Raw genomic sequence first — 17,652 nt, 5'->3', positions numbered from 1 at the left:
TTCAAGCATTTACACTGAATCGCAGACTCCATTTTAAGCGCAAGATTCCTGCTGCAAGAGCAGCCCCATCTCTAAACTGAGTAAAGCCCGTTCTGTGCTCTTAATCTCAGTTCCAATGGAAAAGTACCTGCCTCTGACAATCCTACATTTAGCTTCATAGGTGGCAGTCCCAGCAGGGAGACTAAAAGACTGAAACACACAGAAACTGAACTCACTGTCGAGATGATTTCTCCAAAAAAAAAATTAATTAAAAAAGCATAGCCATTTGGGAAGGCAGGCCATGTGTTACATGATACATATTAAGAAAAAGTGTGAAATAGTACAAACTCCAAACAGCTGCAATTATGAATCCCAAACACTGTTTATTTGGGATTTTAGGGAACCCGGTTAGGTCTGCCAAGGAGTTAGTTCCCTGACTCGGTTACTGAAGGGTCAGCGTTCCAATAATGCATCATGTGCCTCCTCATTAGAAACCAGGAAAGGAAGCATAAAAATATGTTGAATCAAGGGTTCCTTGTCTTCCCCCCACCTAAATCAGCTCAGCTCTCAAGACCAGTCTTAAGAGAAAAGCAATATCCCTCAGGGTAAAAACAAGCTGGCCCCCCCTCCCCCCCACCATCACACATCCCAGCTATGTAGCAATTACCAACCCAAATAAAGATAGGAAGCTTGCACTGCTATGTGAAAAAGCATCCATTTTATTCTCTTAATCCTATTTTGCCAGGTGACCAAGAATTTAAATCGGCTCCAGTGATTCTCTGGGAGTAGGTCCCCCGCCTAGTAACACTTCAGTGGTCGTGACAGTAGCCGGCACGCTTCATATTACAGCAGAATAAATATTTTTTGTTGCACTGTGACAAACACGTAGGGCAGCACATCCGAGGAACACACAGCGGCATGCAGCTTGGCTCAACCGTCCATCTGATGCAAGAGCCTTCCCGAGTCTCTGCCTTTATTCTCATAGAGACATTCACAGCTGCACAGCAGAACCTGAAAGGAGCTTCAACCCAGTGCCTGGATTGCTTCGGTTTCAGAATTCAACATAGGATTAAAAAAAAAAAAAAAAAAAGGGTGCACCTGAAGGTAAGGAGGAGGAAGCATTAAAGCTTTTGAAACATAATTCTAAAAACAAAAAGGTGAAAGCTCAGTTGAGGCGAACACAAATTCTTCCTCTCTGTAGTGGTTACAGCCACCTGAACAAGAGAAAAATAAGAATGAAATGATCCGGAGGGTTAAATAAATTTATCATTGCATGAATAACTTGGAGGTGGCAGGTATGTTAATAGCTAGTCTGGGTGATGAAATTAGTTACGACAGAAGCTAGAACAAAAATACAACACTGAGTTACCCAAATATCAACATACTATATACCATAACTTAAAAGATTTTTCAGTTTTAAATTTCAGTAATAAATTCAGGAGAAAATCCTCAGAATACACAGTGACTTAGGCTCAGCTCGCTAGTTCTATAAATGCAGAGACCCTGCCATTGTGAGATAGGAAGGCAGCAGCCCTAGTTTTAAGGTCAGAGGTACGGGTGCCGCACAGATACTACTGCGGTGTCGGAGGACATGGCGAGGTGGTGAAGTGGTTAGAGCAGCGAGGAAGCCAAGGCTCAAACCCACTGCTGTTCTTACTGGCATTGGGCAAGTCACTTCACCCTCCATTGCCTCAGGTACAAAACTTTGATTGTGAGCCCTCTGGGGATAGGGAAATACCTACAGTACCTGAATGCAATCCACTTTGAAGTGCGGAAAAGCAGGATATAAATCAAACAAAATTAAATATGTATAAACTTAAACTTGGGAATAAGGTCGGAGATTGGGTAGGCTCTGAGGTACTGGGTTAGGAAAGGAGAATAGCTAGGTCTTGCTATCCTTATTCACCAACATTTTTATTTGCTATTTGGAAAGAGGACATTAAAAAAAAAAAAAAAAGAAGGTCAAGATCTGTCAACAAGGACACTGTAAAGAGGAAAGCTAAAACAGGGAGAGAATGGGCCTACGATAGTTTGCAACCTCTGCATCGGAGACAGCACAATACACACTGTCCACCCTGGTGGCCATACTACTGTTTTATTTTTCTTTCTTTCAGCTGCAGTTTTGGCACCAATTTTCACAGGGAAATTATGCAAAGACATTCTTATGGATACAAAAGTCCATGCAGGCACTTGCATCCGCTATTCGCAGGGGTAGAATTCTACGTGCGAAAAGTACGTGTGCAAATCTGAAAGCACAAGCCATGCAAATAAATACTCTTCCTCCCCCCCCAACCTAAACACGCTCCACGGTGCTTCCTCTCGAGTGATAAAAGTAAAGACTGAAATTTCAGCAGCGTTAAAGGCGAGTGATTTTCAGTTGGCTGATTCACATGGGCAAAAGGCTTTTCACCCACCTGAACCGATTTGAAAAATTCCCTTCTCCAGCCAAGTGTAACCCAAGATCAGACTGGGCCATGGGCTGGCGCCCCCCCCACCGGGGATCAGAATAGAAACGGGCACCTCCGGTTATCAGTTCCAAGCACAAGGCTTCGCCCCTCACTCTTTATGGCAGTAGGCGTCATCCTGAGCATTATAACCAGGTACCAAAAAAAAGCCTCACATCCTACCTGCAGCGGGTGTTCTCTGAAGACGGCAGCTCACTGGTCACACAAGTGGGTCGCATGCACTCAGCACCGGGCCCACCTGCGCGGCAGTGCTGGGAAGGCTGAAAGGCCATGGCACGGGACATTCTGCATTGTGGCAGCCACACTGCTCCCTTCGTTTCTGTTAACGTAGTGTAAGCTGGGAGAGGGGAGAGCATCTCTAAAAAGGGGGAGGTGGTGGGAGAATCTGTGCGGTTAGCGAACCGCCGTCTAACCGCTAAGCAACACTGCTTTCTCTGAGGACAAGCGTTCAAAGTCGGCAGGGTGCCTAGCTAAGGGTTTCCTTAAACATAAAAAAAAAGGGGAAAAAATAAAAATAAAAAACCCACACCACAATGGGCAGGTGAACATATTTTTGTTAGGCAAGACTTTTTTTGTTCTTAACACTTTTTTTTTTTTAACCTACGCTTTTCACAACATAACGGGCCTGAGGGGAATACAGCGACAAATGTACTATCCCACGGAGAAGCCGCGTCTAAGCATTAGTGGGATGCGAGTGTGTGACGTGACCTCCCGGGTGCAGCCTTGCAAATCTCCCTCAATGGAGGTAGATCTTACGTGAGCAGCTAAGGTCACCGTGACTAATATGGGCCCCGACGTGCCCCAGTCAGGCCTGCCCTGGGCATGACAAAAAGACGCGATCCGCTGTCCAAGCCAAAAATGTTGTATTTTCCACGTGCATCAGTTTGCTCCATGCAGAAGGCGACAGGTTCCTTTCAAAGCATGAAGGATTTGCTTATCTTTATAGAGATGTGGCCTGGGATAAAAAAAAAAAAAGCTGCAACGATAATGGACTGATTTACGATAGAAATCAGAAATTACCCTGGGCCAGAACTTGGGATGGGTGTGGAGCAAGGCCCCTGCTTGTGATAAAAACACTGGCATTAAGGTGAGTGAATCACTAGGGCCTGGGCTCTGCGGGCTGACGTGACAGGTACCACAATCAGGACCTTCAGTTTGCAGCTGCGGCAGAACCTGAAGCCGCAGGTCTGATTCTTCGACATGGGGCGAAAAACAAAAATTAAATGAAGAACTTTAAGAAGATAGAGTTCTGAAGAAAAACAGCTGATACAGCCCGAAATGGGGACAAAAGGGAAAAAAAAAATCCCTTTTACATGCTAGCAGGACGACAAAGAATTAAACAAAAACTTATGTCAAAAACTTATCTAGGAAAAAAGATTTTGGGGAGGTGGGTTTTTAAAAGTGTTAAGCCAAATGAAGGAGAGGGGCCATAAAGCTCTCGTATCTTAACATCTCCAGTGAACGAAAGGAAACTGAGGGGAGCAGTGGAGCCGTGGCAATGGGGGGGGAGGGGGGAGACAGACTCCCGCCTTTAGGATGTTCTGCTCCGCGTCTGGCATACTTACGCAATCCCTGTAGGTGATTTTGGTGAACGCTTCCCTCTTCAGAGAGAGGGTAATTATACCGAAGGCAGGTTCATCATTCAGTTTATAAAGTATTAGTTCATCACCAGAAGAGAACAAAAAAAAAAAAAAAAAGAGTTACCGGTGATCAGTCGTGGTTTATGGAGGGGAACTTCAGATCTGCAATTTCCGAGTCGGGGGAGCTGCTGCCGCTGCGGTCGCTGTAGGTATCCCTGGGAGAATTCAGCAGGTTTCCCATTAGAGGTTATGCTTCAGCGCTTACCAAGCCATTTCTTTATTCCCACATTTACACAGCACCAACAAAAATCACATACAGGCGCGCCAAGCCCCTGCCGAAAAGATCTGACAGGGTAACTGACAATGCGAGGTAAAACGGGGCAGTTTTCGGCAGTGCGGTGGACGTTCGTGCCTGCAGATCTGGAAGGCTACACGAGCGCAGAACCACCCGCGGACTGTGCCAGTCCGCGAGCGTGCTTTGCACCCCCCATCCTAAGACACACCTCCGGGATGCCCCTTTTTAATGCAGCCAAGAGGGACAAATGTCGAAGTCCACGCCCACCTTTTTGGCCGCTCCGAGGGGAAAGGGAGGGATACAGTTTTACAGGCAGGCCAGCTTATCCTGGTAAACAAATATTTACCAGGGTAAGTAGCTCTGAAAATCATCCGGGGGGGGGGGGGGGGGGGAGGACAACAACAAGACGGCTGCCTGAATCATCTCTCCGCACGAAGTGGGGGACAGCATGGTTTCTGCACCTGCGCTGAAGCACATGGAACGTGCTCACTGGAAATGATGCATTCATCTTTTCCCCTCAGAGGGCGAAAGCACGCACGCTGTGAACGGAGGCGCACTTTTACCCTCAGAGAACGGAGGAGGGGAAGCAATCATTAGCCCACGATTTTATATGACCAGTAAAAACCCCAGTTTACCCATAGATATCACTTTTGCAAAAAAAAAAAAAAAAACCAAAAAAAACCAAAACCACATGTGGTGTTGCAGTCCCACCCCGAGGAATGCCTCCGTTCCGTGTGAAGGTCCCATCTGCCGGTGCTTACCCACAGGAAGCTGCCTTCCCTAGGTGTATTTAATCTAAGTCCCTGGTATTTCAGTACAGATCTCAAAAAGAACGCCCCACCTTCTGTAATGTGTGTGCCCTCCCCCCCCACCTTCTTAATCTGGCGTTTGTAACTCACCTTGAAGACTAACCCGAGAAAGACAGACTCTAAACAAGGCCAGAATGAGACAGTAAAGTGGAATCAAGTATCCCGAGCACACTTTTCTCTAAGGGCGTCACTAAGAAAAGATGTGCCACCAGTCTATAACTAGAGCAGTCATTTCAAAAGAAGACGTTTCAAAACAGGATTAATAATGGATATCTTAGAAACCCAAAGGGATCTGAGAAAGCTAGTTACTATTCTTAAAAGAAAAAACGTTGTCAGCTGCACACTGGGTCAGATCCACTGAAGAGCAGAGTACCCGGGTCTGCCATGCATTTTTCTCTCATTCTACACTAATATAAACGAAACCTTGCTATCACAGTCCCTGGCTTTCAAAAGTCATTGCAGGTCTCGGGGAAATTCTGACTGGTCATTATGCTATTTGCTGTCACTCGTGAAAATAAAGTCGCCATAGTGGTTCCTTAACTAGTTTTCTCTTATTTTGTTGTGCTTGAAGCTCCAATATAATTTCCAGGTAGCCTTGTCTTTTGCTTATTGCCTAGCATAGTCAGGAGGAGGCTTAAAACACAAGCTCCTCTATAATTAATGAAAGAACCTGGTTGGATATTCAGTCCCATTTCATTACAACATGCGAAGCGCTCGATGGTCAAGATGTTATTTTACATTTCTCCCATGACTAAGTGAATGCTTGCTAACGGTAAACAACTAAAGGAAAATTGGTTCTTACCTGCTAATTTTCGTTCCTGAAGTACCACGGATCAGTCCAGACAAGTGGGTTTATGAATATCTACCAGAAGATGGAGGCAGAGAACAAAAACTTTGAGGCACTGCTACATAACAGAGTGCGCCACCTGCAGTCCTCCAGTACTGACCTGTACCCAAGCCAACTGTAGAGTAACAACTCCTCAACCACCCCCTAAATGAGGGCGAACGCCAAACCCAAAAGGTTGAAGCCTCCCAAACAGAAAAACCACAAATCAACCCAAGGGGCTAACCACAACCTGACAAACTTCTTTAGGTTCTGTCTATATACATTCTGACAGTTCTTCCCAGTAAGCAGGCCAGAACACGGACTTGAGAACATTAAGGGGCTGGTTCTTTGGACTGATCTGCAAGATCAACCCCCTTCAAAAACCTCAACATCCAGATGTGAAGCCAACAACCTTTTCCCGGCAGTATAGCTCTGAGACACCCCTAGGCTGCCATCTGAACCCACAAGGAATTGTAAACTAAGCTCTTGAAAATCACAGGCTCAGAGTATCCTTTCTGTCGCAAGCGCTTGCTCTCAAAAGTCAAGTTGCGAGATAAAAGTGATCTGCCTGATCCGAGAAAATAGGACCTTGCCATAAACAGCTCCTGCAAATGAGCCAATCTCAGGGACCTATCAATTATGTGCTGAACCAGATCTGCTACCCATGGATAATGCAGCCTCTCTGGCACCCCCAGTACCACCTGGCTTGGATGCCTCTCAATGTGCCTAAAGACTCGAGCTATTAACGGTCACAGAGGGAACACATATAGCAGGATCCTTGTTGGCCATGGAAGAACCCGAGCGTCTAAGCCCTCGGCGACCTATTATCCTGCAGCTGAAGAAACTTGCTGCCTTGACGTTGCTCCTTGTCGCTATCGCCTCAACGAGACTGCCAAACCCGCAACCAGAACGGTCGACTTGCTAGTAACTGCCGAGAAGGAAGCATCTTCAGCAATACCAGCAGCTGCAGGATACCCTGCGTGAGGGGATACAATTTTACTTTGGCTCTAGTCATGCTGGGGATCACTTCTGGGAAGTCCCATTCCTAGTTCATCAGCTTCTTGATCCTTTTTAGGGAGAGGAAAAGCTTTAGGTGGACCCTGGAGTCCAAACACCAGATCCACCCCTTCCTTGTCAGACTCCTCCTGAACCACCTCAATATCCAGGCCCTTCCAAACATGGGAAATAAGGGGCCTCGACGACTCCTTACGGAACAGACGAATCACCCGCAGGTCATCTCTCTCCGTTATCGGGACCTCTTCGGAATCAGCCTGATCAACGTTCACCTTGAGATCTGCTGGGTCATCCTGATCCACCCCCGCATCAATCCCAAGACCATCTTCCAGGTCTGAATCATCTGAGCTGCTAGACACAAGGTCCCCTGGGCCTCTTTGCAGCAGGAAGAGAGATGGCTGACAAATGCCCTTTTTATAGCCTGTGTTTTTCCTGGTTAAAAAGGCCTTGTGCGTAAGCAAGATCAATTCTGAGGAAAACTCATGTCATCCTCTCCCGTCTGGCCCAGAGATTGCATCTGAGACAACAGGGGAGGGGAGTCCCTGGGCTCCTGTCACCTTCCAAGCTGTAGCCCTTCTCCTGCATGGAAAGTTGTTTAGGCTCCCGGTATTGATCCTGACAGGGCCTTGGGAATCCGTGGCTCTCCTACCAGCCTCGTTCCCGCCCCCCCCCTCCAGAAATGAATCACGGCATAGCACCGCTGCATTCAGCTCTCTCCTAGCCAGGCTGCCAGCCTGACGAGCTTTCCTGGACTGGGAAATCGCTGTCCGAGCCATCTTGTCTCCATGCAGCCAGGCCTTCCGCAGAGGCAGAGAAGCCACGTGATTGCGGCCAAAGCTGCGAACAGAGGAGCTGCGCTGCTCCCTTCCCGCAGCCCGGGCCTGCCCTGATGATCAAACCAGGAACAGCCCGAGCGGTTGCTGCTGAAAGAAAAATGTAACTTTTTTTTTTTTTTCTTTAAAGAAAATTCAAGCAAAAAAAAGGAAAACTTCCCTGCTGCTGGCAACACCTCTGGGAGGGAGCCAAGACCTTTGGCTGTCAGACCCCTGGATCTTCTGCAGGCTAAAGCTGATCAGGGACTACCAACCCCTCCCCCGCTCATCTGGAGGGATGTCCCTTTCTTTTTTGCTTACCTGCAGGTTTGCATCTGGAGACAGAGAAATACTGAGGGTCTGCAGGTGGCACACAATCTGTTATGCAGCAGAGCCTCAAAAGATTTTATTCTCTGCCTCCATCTGCTGGTAGGGATGCAAAACCCACTTGTCTGGACCGATCTGGGGTACGAACAAGAACGTTTTTTTTTTTTTTACAGTAATGCATAACCACTAAAAATAAAATGCAGCCCTTCTCTGTCTGCCAGTGCCGAGCATTAGGGACTGGTTTTCTCTTACTTACCTGGGTGAGAGTCTGCAGCCTTTCTGGAGATAGTGAGAGAGCCTTCCTGCAGAAGCCAGCAGGAGGCCAAAATAAGGGGGAGAAGGTTTTATAGGCCTGGATGTGAACTCAGGATGATACTGAACACCCACAAAATATGGATGATCTATGGGAAGGAAAGAAAAAAATTAAGTGTTTTTAAATATGCTCTGCAGTTCTGAACAGTGACTTGATGGGTAAACAAGAATTTGATTAACGAAGGTCTCATGCAGAAGTGCCTCTGACACTATGAGCCTTCGATTACAACTAGCCCAGGATCCTCCTCCCCGACACCCCCTCCTCACTTTATTTAGTGCAGCCACTGCAGCGACGCTCACCAGGCCTAAAACCACCGTCACTATCCCTGTTCCTACCTCGAATATAAGCGATACCCAGCCTCCACCAGGCTACTTTACAGGCAGACTGCCCTACAGTTGTCAGCCTTCACTGCTCTACCCTATGCAGTCTGCTGCTGATCCCCTCCACCTCCCACCCAGTTGTAGGTAGTCTGAAACAGGAAAACCCCATGCATCCTGTGTGTAACTCAATATAGCAGAGTCTGCACTATGCCAAAAATCGGACAACGCCCACCTTCCAACTCCACCACCTCCATTCGCTCGCCTTCTGTGTCCTGGCCCACAAACTTCAGGCCTTGGTCTTCAAAGTTGCTCTTGAGCTCCGGATTGACCTGCACAAAAGAGCAGAAGCAGAGCGAGTTACACCTCCTCGTGGAGATAGGGTGCCACACAAGCACGAATAAAGGCTCTAGCATACAAGTAAACCCAAACCAGGGGGGCGGGGGGAGTACAGCCCCTCCCCCTTTTGAGTTTTCCCTATATGCCATGATCATGAGAACCTGCCATACTGGGTCAGACCAAGGGTCCATCAAGCCCAGCATCCTGTTTCCAACAGAGGCCAATCCAGGCCATAAGAACCTGGCAAGTACCCAAAAACTAAGTCTATTCCATGTTACTGTTGCTAGTAATAGCAGTGGCTATTCTCTAAGTCAACTTAATTAATAGCAGGTAATGGACTTCTCCTCCAAGAACTTATCCAATCCTTTTTTAAACCCAGCTACACTAACTGCACTAACCACATCCTCTGGCAACAAATTCCAGAGTTTAATTGTGCGTTAAGTGAAAAAGAACTTTCTCCGATTAGTTTTAAATGTGCCCCATGCTAACTTCATGGAGTGCCCCCTAGTCTTTCTATTATCCTTTGCTTGTTTTCCATTACGCCTGTAAGTCTTCTCTTGCCACTCATCCCTTTTACCTGCCATGCAAGCATGCACAAATGCAAGAAACTATCACAGATCTGTACCTCGTATCTGTGTCGGTGTCTCTCTTCTACATACTCAGGGTTTCCATATAGTTTTCCTGTCAATGAAGAGGACACACTGTTCAGCACCTTTCCCACACAAAAGTTATCGCCCCCATCTTCCCTAGTAAACACCACCTCTAGGCCCCTTACTATACCCGGTTTTCTAACTTTGAGCATTTCTAAATCCTTGACCCACTATGAGCGTGTCCATAAAGGATTACAAGCAGTTACAGAGGCTCAGTTTCATAAAGCCCACGCATCAGATCATATGAGTGCTCTGTGCCGTATCGTACAATCCAAGCATCAACTAATGGCCATGTTCCGAGAGGCATAGTCTGATAAGGTGCAAGGTACAGCACAGAGGGATTTGGGTGAGAAGGAAAAAAAAAAAAAAAAAAAAAGTAAAAGCCAGCTTAGTTCAGTATGGGAAGAGGTTAATGGTATAGTTCATGCTTTAACCTCAGAAAGGGTGGTGTGAAAGGTCTAGTCTAAGGAGGAGTTGAAACTGTATTAAGTATACTGGGCCCCATTTAAGTGAAAAAAAAAAAAAAAAAAGTCATTTTAAACATACCATCCAAAGACTATAGCTTTGAAGTTTGATCCTCTGCTTTAGTTTTGAAAATAAAGAAATATTTTGGGAGCCTCAAGGCCTGTATTTGGGCTGTGACATTACATACAGTGAAACTGCAATGTTTCTCAGCAGTGAGCTCTTGGACTATGTTTCCCCTATGGATAAGAGCCTTCAAAGTCTGTTCTCTGACAGTAAAAGCCAGAAGGGTTACATAAGCATGGTGCCAGACTGCAAGAATGAATCTGTTAAAATAAAAACTGGTGTGTTAGAGCTTGGTGCTTTACTTCTTATTCCTTAGCAATCTGTGTATCTTATACATGCTTAAACGAACAGAAACCAAAGTTGCTCCCAGTCTCTGCCCTGGAGAGCTGAGCAGACCTGAGACAAAAATACAAATGGCCTCCACTGGCACAGAGTAGTTTCCACCAAGATGTCAATTCAATAAGATTATCTGGTTATCCACGCAAGATTCATGAATCATAGCCTTGATACAAGATGAGCACAACTGTTGACTACCTGGATTTTCTGTTTCAAGACGGAAACATTCTAAATATCCCATATCCTGAGAATCTTCCACAGAGAGAATGGGCTCACGCTAACCAGCTTGCAGGTAAGACGCTACTGTCTTCATTTTAATGCAAAGAGTTCGATTACTTAAAATTATACTCTCTTCTGAGATAAGCTTCAACAATTCATTGTCTCAAAGATCCTTCGTGGCATTCCTCCCCAACCTAGAGGTAGATGCAACATCCCAGAGGCTCTCACCCCCCATAATGGTAACAAGTCACAAATGCACATCATAGAACAAGAGTGCACGGAACTTGGGCAATGCCCACCCCTGGATTTAGAGTATGGATTTAATTCTACATTTAGTAGGCGACCATAGGGACCACACACTTTCATGAATGCTTCCTCGCTCTGCTTTGCATATGTTCACACTCACTCCTTCAGATGCAGGGTCATAGCATTAGCAGCTTCTTCTACATTTGGGATTAGAAACCATTGCCCAGGTTGATGACAGTTATTAAAGACAAAGGATTAACATATGAAGCTTTCTTAGGGATCGATTCTTGGTCACCTATGCTCAGTGGATACAGCAAACTACTCTTTATGAGGGGGGTATTTCCTTTTTCTCTGGGCAAATATGCAGGCTTGCTTTGATGTTACCTACAAACTGTTTAGATTACAGCAGACCAGATTCACCTACTCGTGAACAAGCTTGCTGTGTCCTCAGACTTACTGGCCATCTACTACAGATGTGTCAAATTTTGGTTCGCAGTCTCAAGCACTAGAATAGGAAATCTGAGCTAACCAGTCACAATCTAATAAATCTGTCCACAGGAAATACCCAGACCGGGTCCCTGCTTTTTGATCCAATAAATCAACCTTTTTCTAAATTTTACTGCTACTGATAAGTAGCAATGCTAAAGTAGTGAGTAGAGTTTAGCCTTGAGGGGGGAAGGTACAAGCAGGATAGGCCATGGCTTACAGCTGAAGAGATAGTGAGAGTGTCCAGGCTTTAGATACATGGACATCAATGCAATTATTACAAACCATGATTAACTCACAATTTAACCCTAAAGAAAACGACTGCATCAATACAGTGACCTTCTCTCCAACACTTCTCTGCCTTGCTCCCAGTTATTCTTCCAGTCTAACGCCTGGGTTCAGAGATCAGACAAAATGAACTGAACTACCAGGTGAATACATTTTCACAGCATATTAATCCACCCAGTTGTGAAAAAGTATTGAAAAAAGATGTCCAATGCAATTCACATTTTAACTTCACACACAAAAAGATAAATGGAGAAATTACTCACCTAATTTCTTTTTCCTTAGTGCAGGCAGATGGACTCAGGACCAAGGGGTTTATGTCCCCTCCCCTGGGCAAGAAGGATGAAATGGTTTACGAAGCTGTAACGCTCCTGGAGCCATCCGGAGGAACGGTTCCCAACATGACAATGCTTGTAGTTCAGAGATGCGACGTGCTGAGCATATTCCCACCAGGAACACCGTTTTCAGGGTTAATGAAACGCAAGGGAAGACTGCGCAGCGGCCAAAAAGGAGGAAGGCCCTGCCAAAAACTCCAATACTAGAATAAGATTCCACAAAGGAACCGGACATCGTAGGGGTGGCCGGAGGTGCTTAACTCCTTTCAGAAAACAGGCCATGTCCGGATGAGCAGACAGGTGGGTTCCGTTCAACTCGCCCCCAGAAACAGGAGAGAGTCGCTACCTGGATCTTCAAGGAGTTAAGGGTCAAACCTTTATTCAAGTTGTCCTGCAAAAGTTCCAGAATTAGTGGGATTTTCACTGTCCAAGGGGAAACACCGCATTCCTCGCACCAGACCTCAAATACTCTCCAAGACTTCCTTATCCACATGGTCAGGAGGAAGACTTTGCTCTGCTTGGTGTCAAACCGGATTCCCAGATAGGAGGTCTCCCAGAGTCTCTCTTCCCCAGACTTTGCCCGGATCAACCAGTCGTCCAACTATGGGTGTACCTGGATTACCTCTTTTCTCAATACTGCTGCTGCGACCACCATAATCTTGGAAAATGTTCTGGGGGCGGTGGCCAGGCCAAAGAGCAGTACCTGGAACTGATAATGGTGCCGCAAAGTGTAGGAAACAATGTACTTGCCAGATTGGAATATGTAGATAGGCCTCAGATAGGTCCAGGGAGGTTAAGAACTCTCCTGATTGTACGGCCATTATCACGGATTGAAGGGTTTCCGTGCAGAAATGAATCACTCGTAGATGTTGGTTGACGCTCTTGAGGTTCAGGATGGGGGCGAAAGGAGCCTTCCTTCTTGGGTATGATGAAGTAGATGGAATAATGCCCTGTATTTTCCTGGAGCGCAGGTATTGGGATTATAGCCCTCATCCTGAGGAGCCTTAATAGGGTAGTCTCCACTTGTGCTGGAACTGGCAAGGAGATATCATGAATATGTCCCGAGAAGTGCTGCGAAATTCCAGCGCATATCCTTCTCGTATGTCCTCCAGTACCCATTTGTCCAAAGTGATTGACCCACTGTTGTCAGAAGAGGGACAGTTGACCCCCCCTCTCTCTTCATTCCGAGGGTGGGTCGGCAAAACGTCACTGGGGGTTTCGGGACGAACCTAAACCTGAGCCTGACCCTCTCTTGGGCTGCTGACTCAGAAAGGACTAAGAACTCCCAAAGGGCCGAGACCTCTGAAATGTCAAGTTTCTATAGGGGCGAAAGAGTTGGGAGCCCCTAGATGGACCCCCTCATGGGCGAGGGGCGCTGTAACTGCTCTCTCTTAGCTTCTGGTAGCCTGGGGTACTGAAGATTCGCCTCATTTACTGACCAGCTTTTCCAATTCACTTCTAAAGAGAAGTGATCCTTTAAAGGGCATCTTTGTGAGATGTGCCTTGAGGTTGCCTCTGCAGACCTATTCCATAGCCATAGCTGTCTTCTGTCCGCCACAACTGAGGCCACTCCTCTGGCTGAGGTACAGACTATGTCCGAGCCTGCATCAGCTAAAAAGGTGGTGGTGGGTTCCATAACCACTCTGGAATTTACCAGAGGCATCCATCTTCCGAGAGAGGAGCAGGCACGAACGAGCTACCAGGGCACAACAAAAAGCAATGTGTAAGGTCGTTGCTATTGCACCAAAGGCCTGTTTAAGGATGGAGTCCATCTGCCTATCGTGTGCATCCTTTAAGACCACTCCTCCCTTCACTGGGATAGTTGTTTGCTCAGAGACGGCACAGACCAGTGCATCCACTTTAGGGAAATGCAAATGTTCTCTCGCTGCCGGATCCAGTGGGTACAGAGCTTCTAATGCTCACCCACCTTTAAAATTTGCTTCTGGGGCACTCCATTCCAGGTCAATCAACTCCTGAGTGGTTTTCCATAGGGAAATCAGAATAGGATTCTTCTTTGGTTCTGTCAGTCTGCCCCAGAAACTCCCAGCATCTTCAGGGTCTGGAAAACCAGGGCCGGCAATTCTATGGAAAAACTAACATGGTCCGATGCAGTTCTAAACCAGGGGGGATTCCCCATCTTCCAAGGAATCTAGATCCTCCTCTTCGTCCGTGCCGTCTGGGTCCCTGCCAGGGATATCCTTGGTGAGTGGAGGCAAGCTTCAAGGTCTACAGATAGGACTGGAAGAGGGCAGGCTTACCAGCTGAAGTTCTGTCCGGACAGGGGCAAGTGAGGTAGCAGGCTGCACCTGTACAAAAGGCCTGAAGGCCTTGAAAGAATTCCACCCACCGGGTAACTGGGGTAGGTGCCGCTAAATTTCCCTCTCCCATGGATGACCCAGTCCCGGGGTACTTCCGGTTAAGGCTGTGGCTGACTCATCCTCTGAATGGGAGGAGCCAGGCTTAGCAAAGTCCGGGGAGGCCAACTCTCCCTGGGCTCTCTCACAGTGCTGACATAAGCAAGAATCCAGGTTAAACTGTGCAACCTTATGTGACCAGCAGCGCAGAGAGAAAGGCGCTTATGTTTCCTTTGCAGCCGGAGCCATTGGCGACATTAACTGTGTGTTCAGACGGCTCGCGCTTAAAATTTTATGCGCACAGATTTCAGACACCTTTGTGGGCCGCAGAGAGGAGCCCGAAATCTGTGCGCCCAGCAAGGTGTGTGCGCATGTACATGTGCGGAGTTATGCAAACAGCGTGCGCACAGAGCCGACACCGAGCGTACCAAAGCTCTATGATGGGCAATGCAGGCACAAAAACGCACGCACGATGGCGCCGCTGTGGCCAACCACACGGTGCGCCAACCAATCCTAAAACGAGGCCTAGCCCACCAGGGGCCAACTCAACGTGCTCGGAAGCCCACGTCCCCTTACCCCAAAGGGATCGGGAATGACATCGGTACGGTGCACCGACCAAGGAGACTGGGGGAAGCCTTACGGAAACCCCTCCAACGTCTCTGAATCGGGAGGAAATCTTTAAGGAAAAAAAAAAAAAAAAAAAAAAAAGCTTACTTGGGCTCAGGGTTACCAGATGAGTACAGAGATGGTCTCCAGCTGTTGGGAGGGGGGGAATTGAACTTTGGCCGTCACCGCACTCGGCTTCCTAAACCCGGAACCGGCTATCAGACCAAGGAACACCTCTGAGGGATCTTGGAAATCACCTCAGGAATTCTCCCATGGGGGAGGGACCTTTAGGTATCACCTCAGGAGAGCGGGGCTCAATCTTTTCCCCAATTTAAAAATAGAATTTCTTCTTCCAAAAGGTAAGCGATCCCCATAGGGAAAGCAAATGCGCACCTGCTACTGAAGGGCAGAGATCACTGCAGGGGTGCATCTAGTGTGACGTCAGCTTTGAAACCTGACCTTCTCCATCTGCTGGCAGCAGATCATAAACCCATTGGTCCTGTGTCCATCTGGCTACACGCTAGGAAATAAACTGATTTACTGTATTCAGACTATCTAGTAAAAATTGAAAAGGGAGGGAAAAAAATGTATCTTTTTAATCCCCAACTTCTCCAGACAGTACAGCCCCCCTCTGAGATGGAATTGACTGGTAAGGACCAGAGTAACACCAGGCATCTTCCCTTCCTCCCCAGGCTTAAGTGTCCCACCTCCATGGTACTCCCAGACCCAAGAGACCCTGAAAGTAACGATCTTGTTAGGATTTCTTCCTGTGCCAAGCATTTCTCAGTACACATGCTGCCCAGACGTTAGCCTTCTGCTTGCCCACACCAGGAAAGGGCCGGGAAGAGGACAAGGGACACCGAACTTACTCATAACGGAAGTGCTGCTTCGGAAGATGGTTCTTCTTTTGCCAAGCCTCATGGTGCCACCCATTTGTCCAGGATTGTGCTCCGGCATGTCTATTACCTGTAGGAAATGAATGAAATCACTTCAGCCCCCGAAGAGAGCAGGGAAAAAGAAAAACAGAACAGAAAGAACCAGGGCACTGGATACCAAGCTATAAAACCATCAGCCTGAAACTCACCACTGGGTAACTGGTTTTGGAATTAAATTCTGTGGAGTTTGCATCTGAAATTAAAAATAAATAAATACATACAAATTGACAGAAGACCTTTGAACAGTAAAACAGTTGCCCCATTAGAGATGCAATGAAAGCAAAGCTAGAGTAATTTAAGCAGACTTACTGCAAGCCAGAAGTGGGCAAACTACAGCCCACGAATCATAAATGGAACGCGAGGTGGATGGACACCTTGTCCACAGATATCCAGTCTCCACGGACTGCCCCAGCCTCCCCCGAAGGCAAGCAAACGACACTTTTTAAAAAGTCTTTGTTGGTGTGTAACCGTGCCACACACAACTTTAGTGGCATATGCATACCTCCTCCAGAACTTGTAGCACTCAGCCACTGTATCTGTTTTTAACAGAGCAGGAATTATGAACAAGTTATCGAGAAGTGACTTAGAAATTAGATCACTGAGGGGGCCGGCCCAGTGACTCAGTGGCACTGCCATGCAGAGGACCCGTGTGATTCCCTGCCAAGGCTTTTGCTCATTATTACAGGGTTCCCAGAGGAACCTTGCCGTATGGCCCCCCCCCAGACCAAGACTGTCACTGCCGTGGCTGAGCTAGAGTTGGAAGGGGACATGGAATAAGGGAACAAAATCCATGGATAATTGGGGATGAAGGATCGAAGTCCCAGTTCTGACAGAGCTAGAAACCCAAAATGAGAAGGGGGTGGAGGTAGGCGAAATACAGATGGGCAGAATTTACAAATACTGAATATTCAGCTAGAAAGGGTAAGTTAGCTCCTGACATGTACATACATGACAATCTGCATGTTACTCTTACCTTGCCATCCAAGAATACTGCGTGCAAATTCAACAACTGCAAGTTGCATTCCAAGGCAAACTCCTGGATTACAAGAAAACAAAAAAAAAAAAATACATGGCGAGATGCAAGCTAATCTCTAAGCATAAAATAATAGCCGAAGTGTCCCATGCCAAAAATCACATCTCCTGTTTTCTTTAAATGGTGGTAAGCAAGCCATCCTTTGCGATTTATCATTAGTACAACTACAGGTAGAGTAGCAGCAAAACCGCCTATCACATCACCTAAAGCCCCTATTTAAAGTTTCACAGTCATTAATTATGGCAACCCCCTCTCCACTGGCTTGCCCGCAACCTCACCAAGACTTCTTCCGATTATCCAAATTCTGCGGCCAGATCGTCAGCTAGCACGCCACTACGTGACCACACAACCCCAGTCCTCCAGTCTGCACTGGCTCCCTGTGTCGTGTCAAATTCACTACAAAGTGGCAGTCATCACCCACAAGCCTTTTAAACAACCTTTCCTCACCGTGGATATCCTCCGCTCTCAAACTGTACATTAAAGATAGACTAACCGAGTCCTCCTGGACACGCCCTCCCCTTTAGGTTAGCACAACGACAAAACTGGAAAGCGTGCATTTTTGA

At 47.0% G+C, this 17,652-nt stretch overlaps 1 protein-coding gene across 2 annotated transcripts in view; it reads right to left on the bottom strand.

Moving 5' to 3' along the window:
• Positions 1 to 675: 675 nt before the first annotated feature.
• CTPS1 (CTP synthase 1) overlaps positions 676 to 17,652 on the bottom strand; it is a 48,092-nt gene continuing 31,115 nt past the window's right edge. For both annotated transcript variants that reach the window (XM_029620028.1, XM_029620029.1), the window contains exons 12-19: positions 17,030 to 17,092; positions 16,206 to 16,249; positions 15,991 to 16,087; positions 9,702 to 9,757; positions 8,973 to 9,069; positions 8,364 to 8,508; positions 4,149 to 4,239; positions 676 to 1,193 (exon numbers count right to left, since the gene is read on the bottom strand). In XM_029620028.1, the coding sequence (XP_029475888.1) occupies positions 4,155 to 4,239; positions 8,364 to 8,508; positions 8,973 to 9,069; positions 9,702 to 9,757; positions 15,991 to 16,087; positions 16,206 to 16,249; positions 17,030 to 17,092 (587 nt within the window). In that variant the 3' untranslated portion in view covers positions 676 to 1,193; positions 4,149 to 4,154. The remainder of the gene's footprint in view (positions 1,194 to 4,148; positions 4,240 to 8,363; positions 8,509 to 8,972; positions 9,070 to 9,701; positions 9,758 to 15,990; positions 16,088 to 16,205; positions 16,250 to 17,029; positions 17,093 to 17,652) is intronic.

The sequence above is a fragment of the Rhinatrema bivittatum genome, chromosome 11 (assembly GCF_901001135.1).
Source record: "Rhinatrema bivittatum chromosome 11, aRhiBiv1.1, whole genome shotgun sequence".
NCBI classification, from domain to species: domain Eukaryota; kingdom Metazoa; phylum Chordata; class Amphibia; order Gymnophiona; family Rhinatrematidae; genus Rhinatrema; species Rhinatrema bivittatum.
The sequence above is the reverse complement of the archived record's forward strand: the minus strand, read 5'-3'. Positions and strand labels throughout refer to the sequence as shown.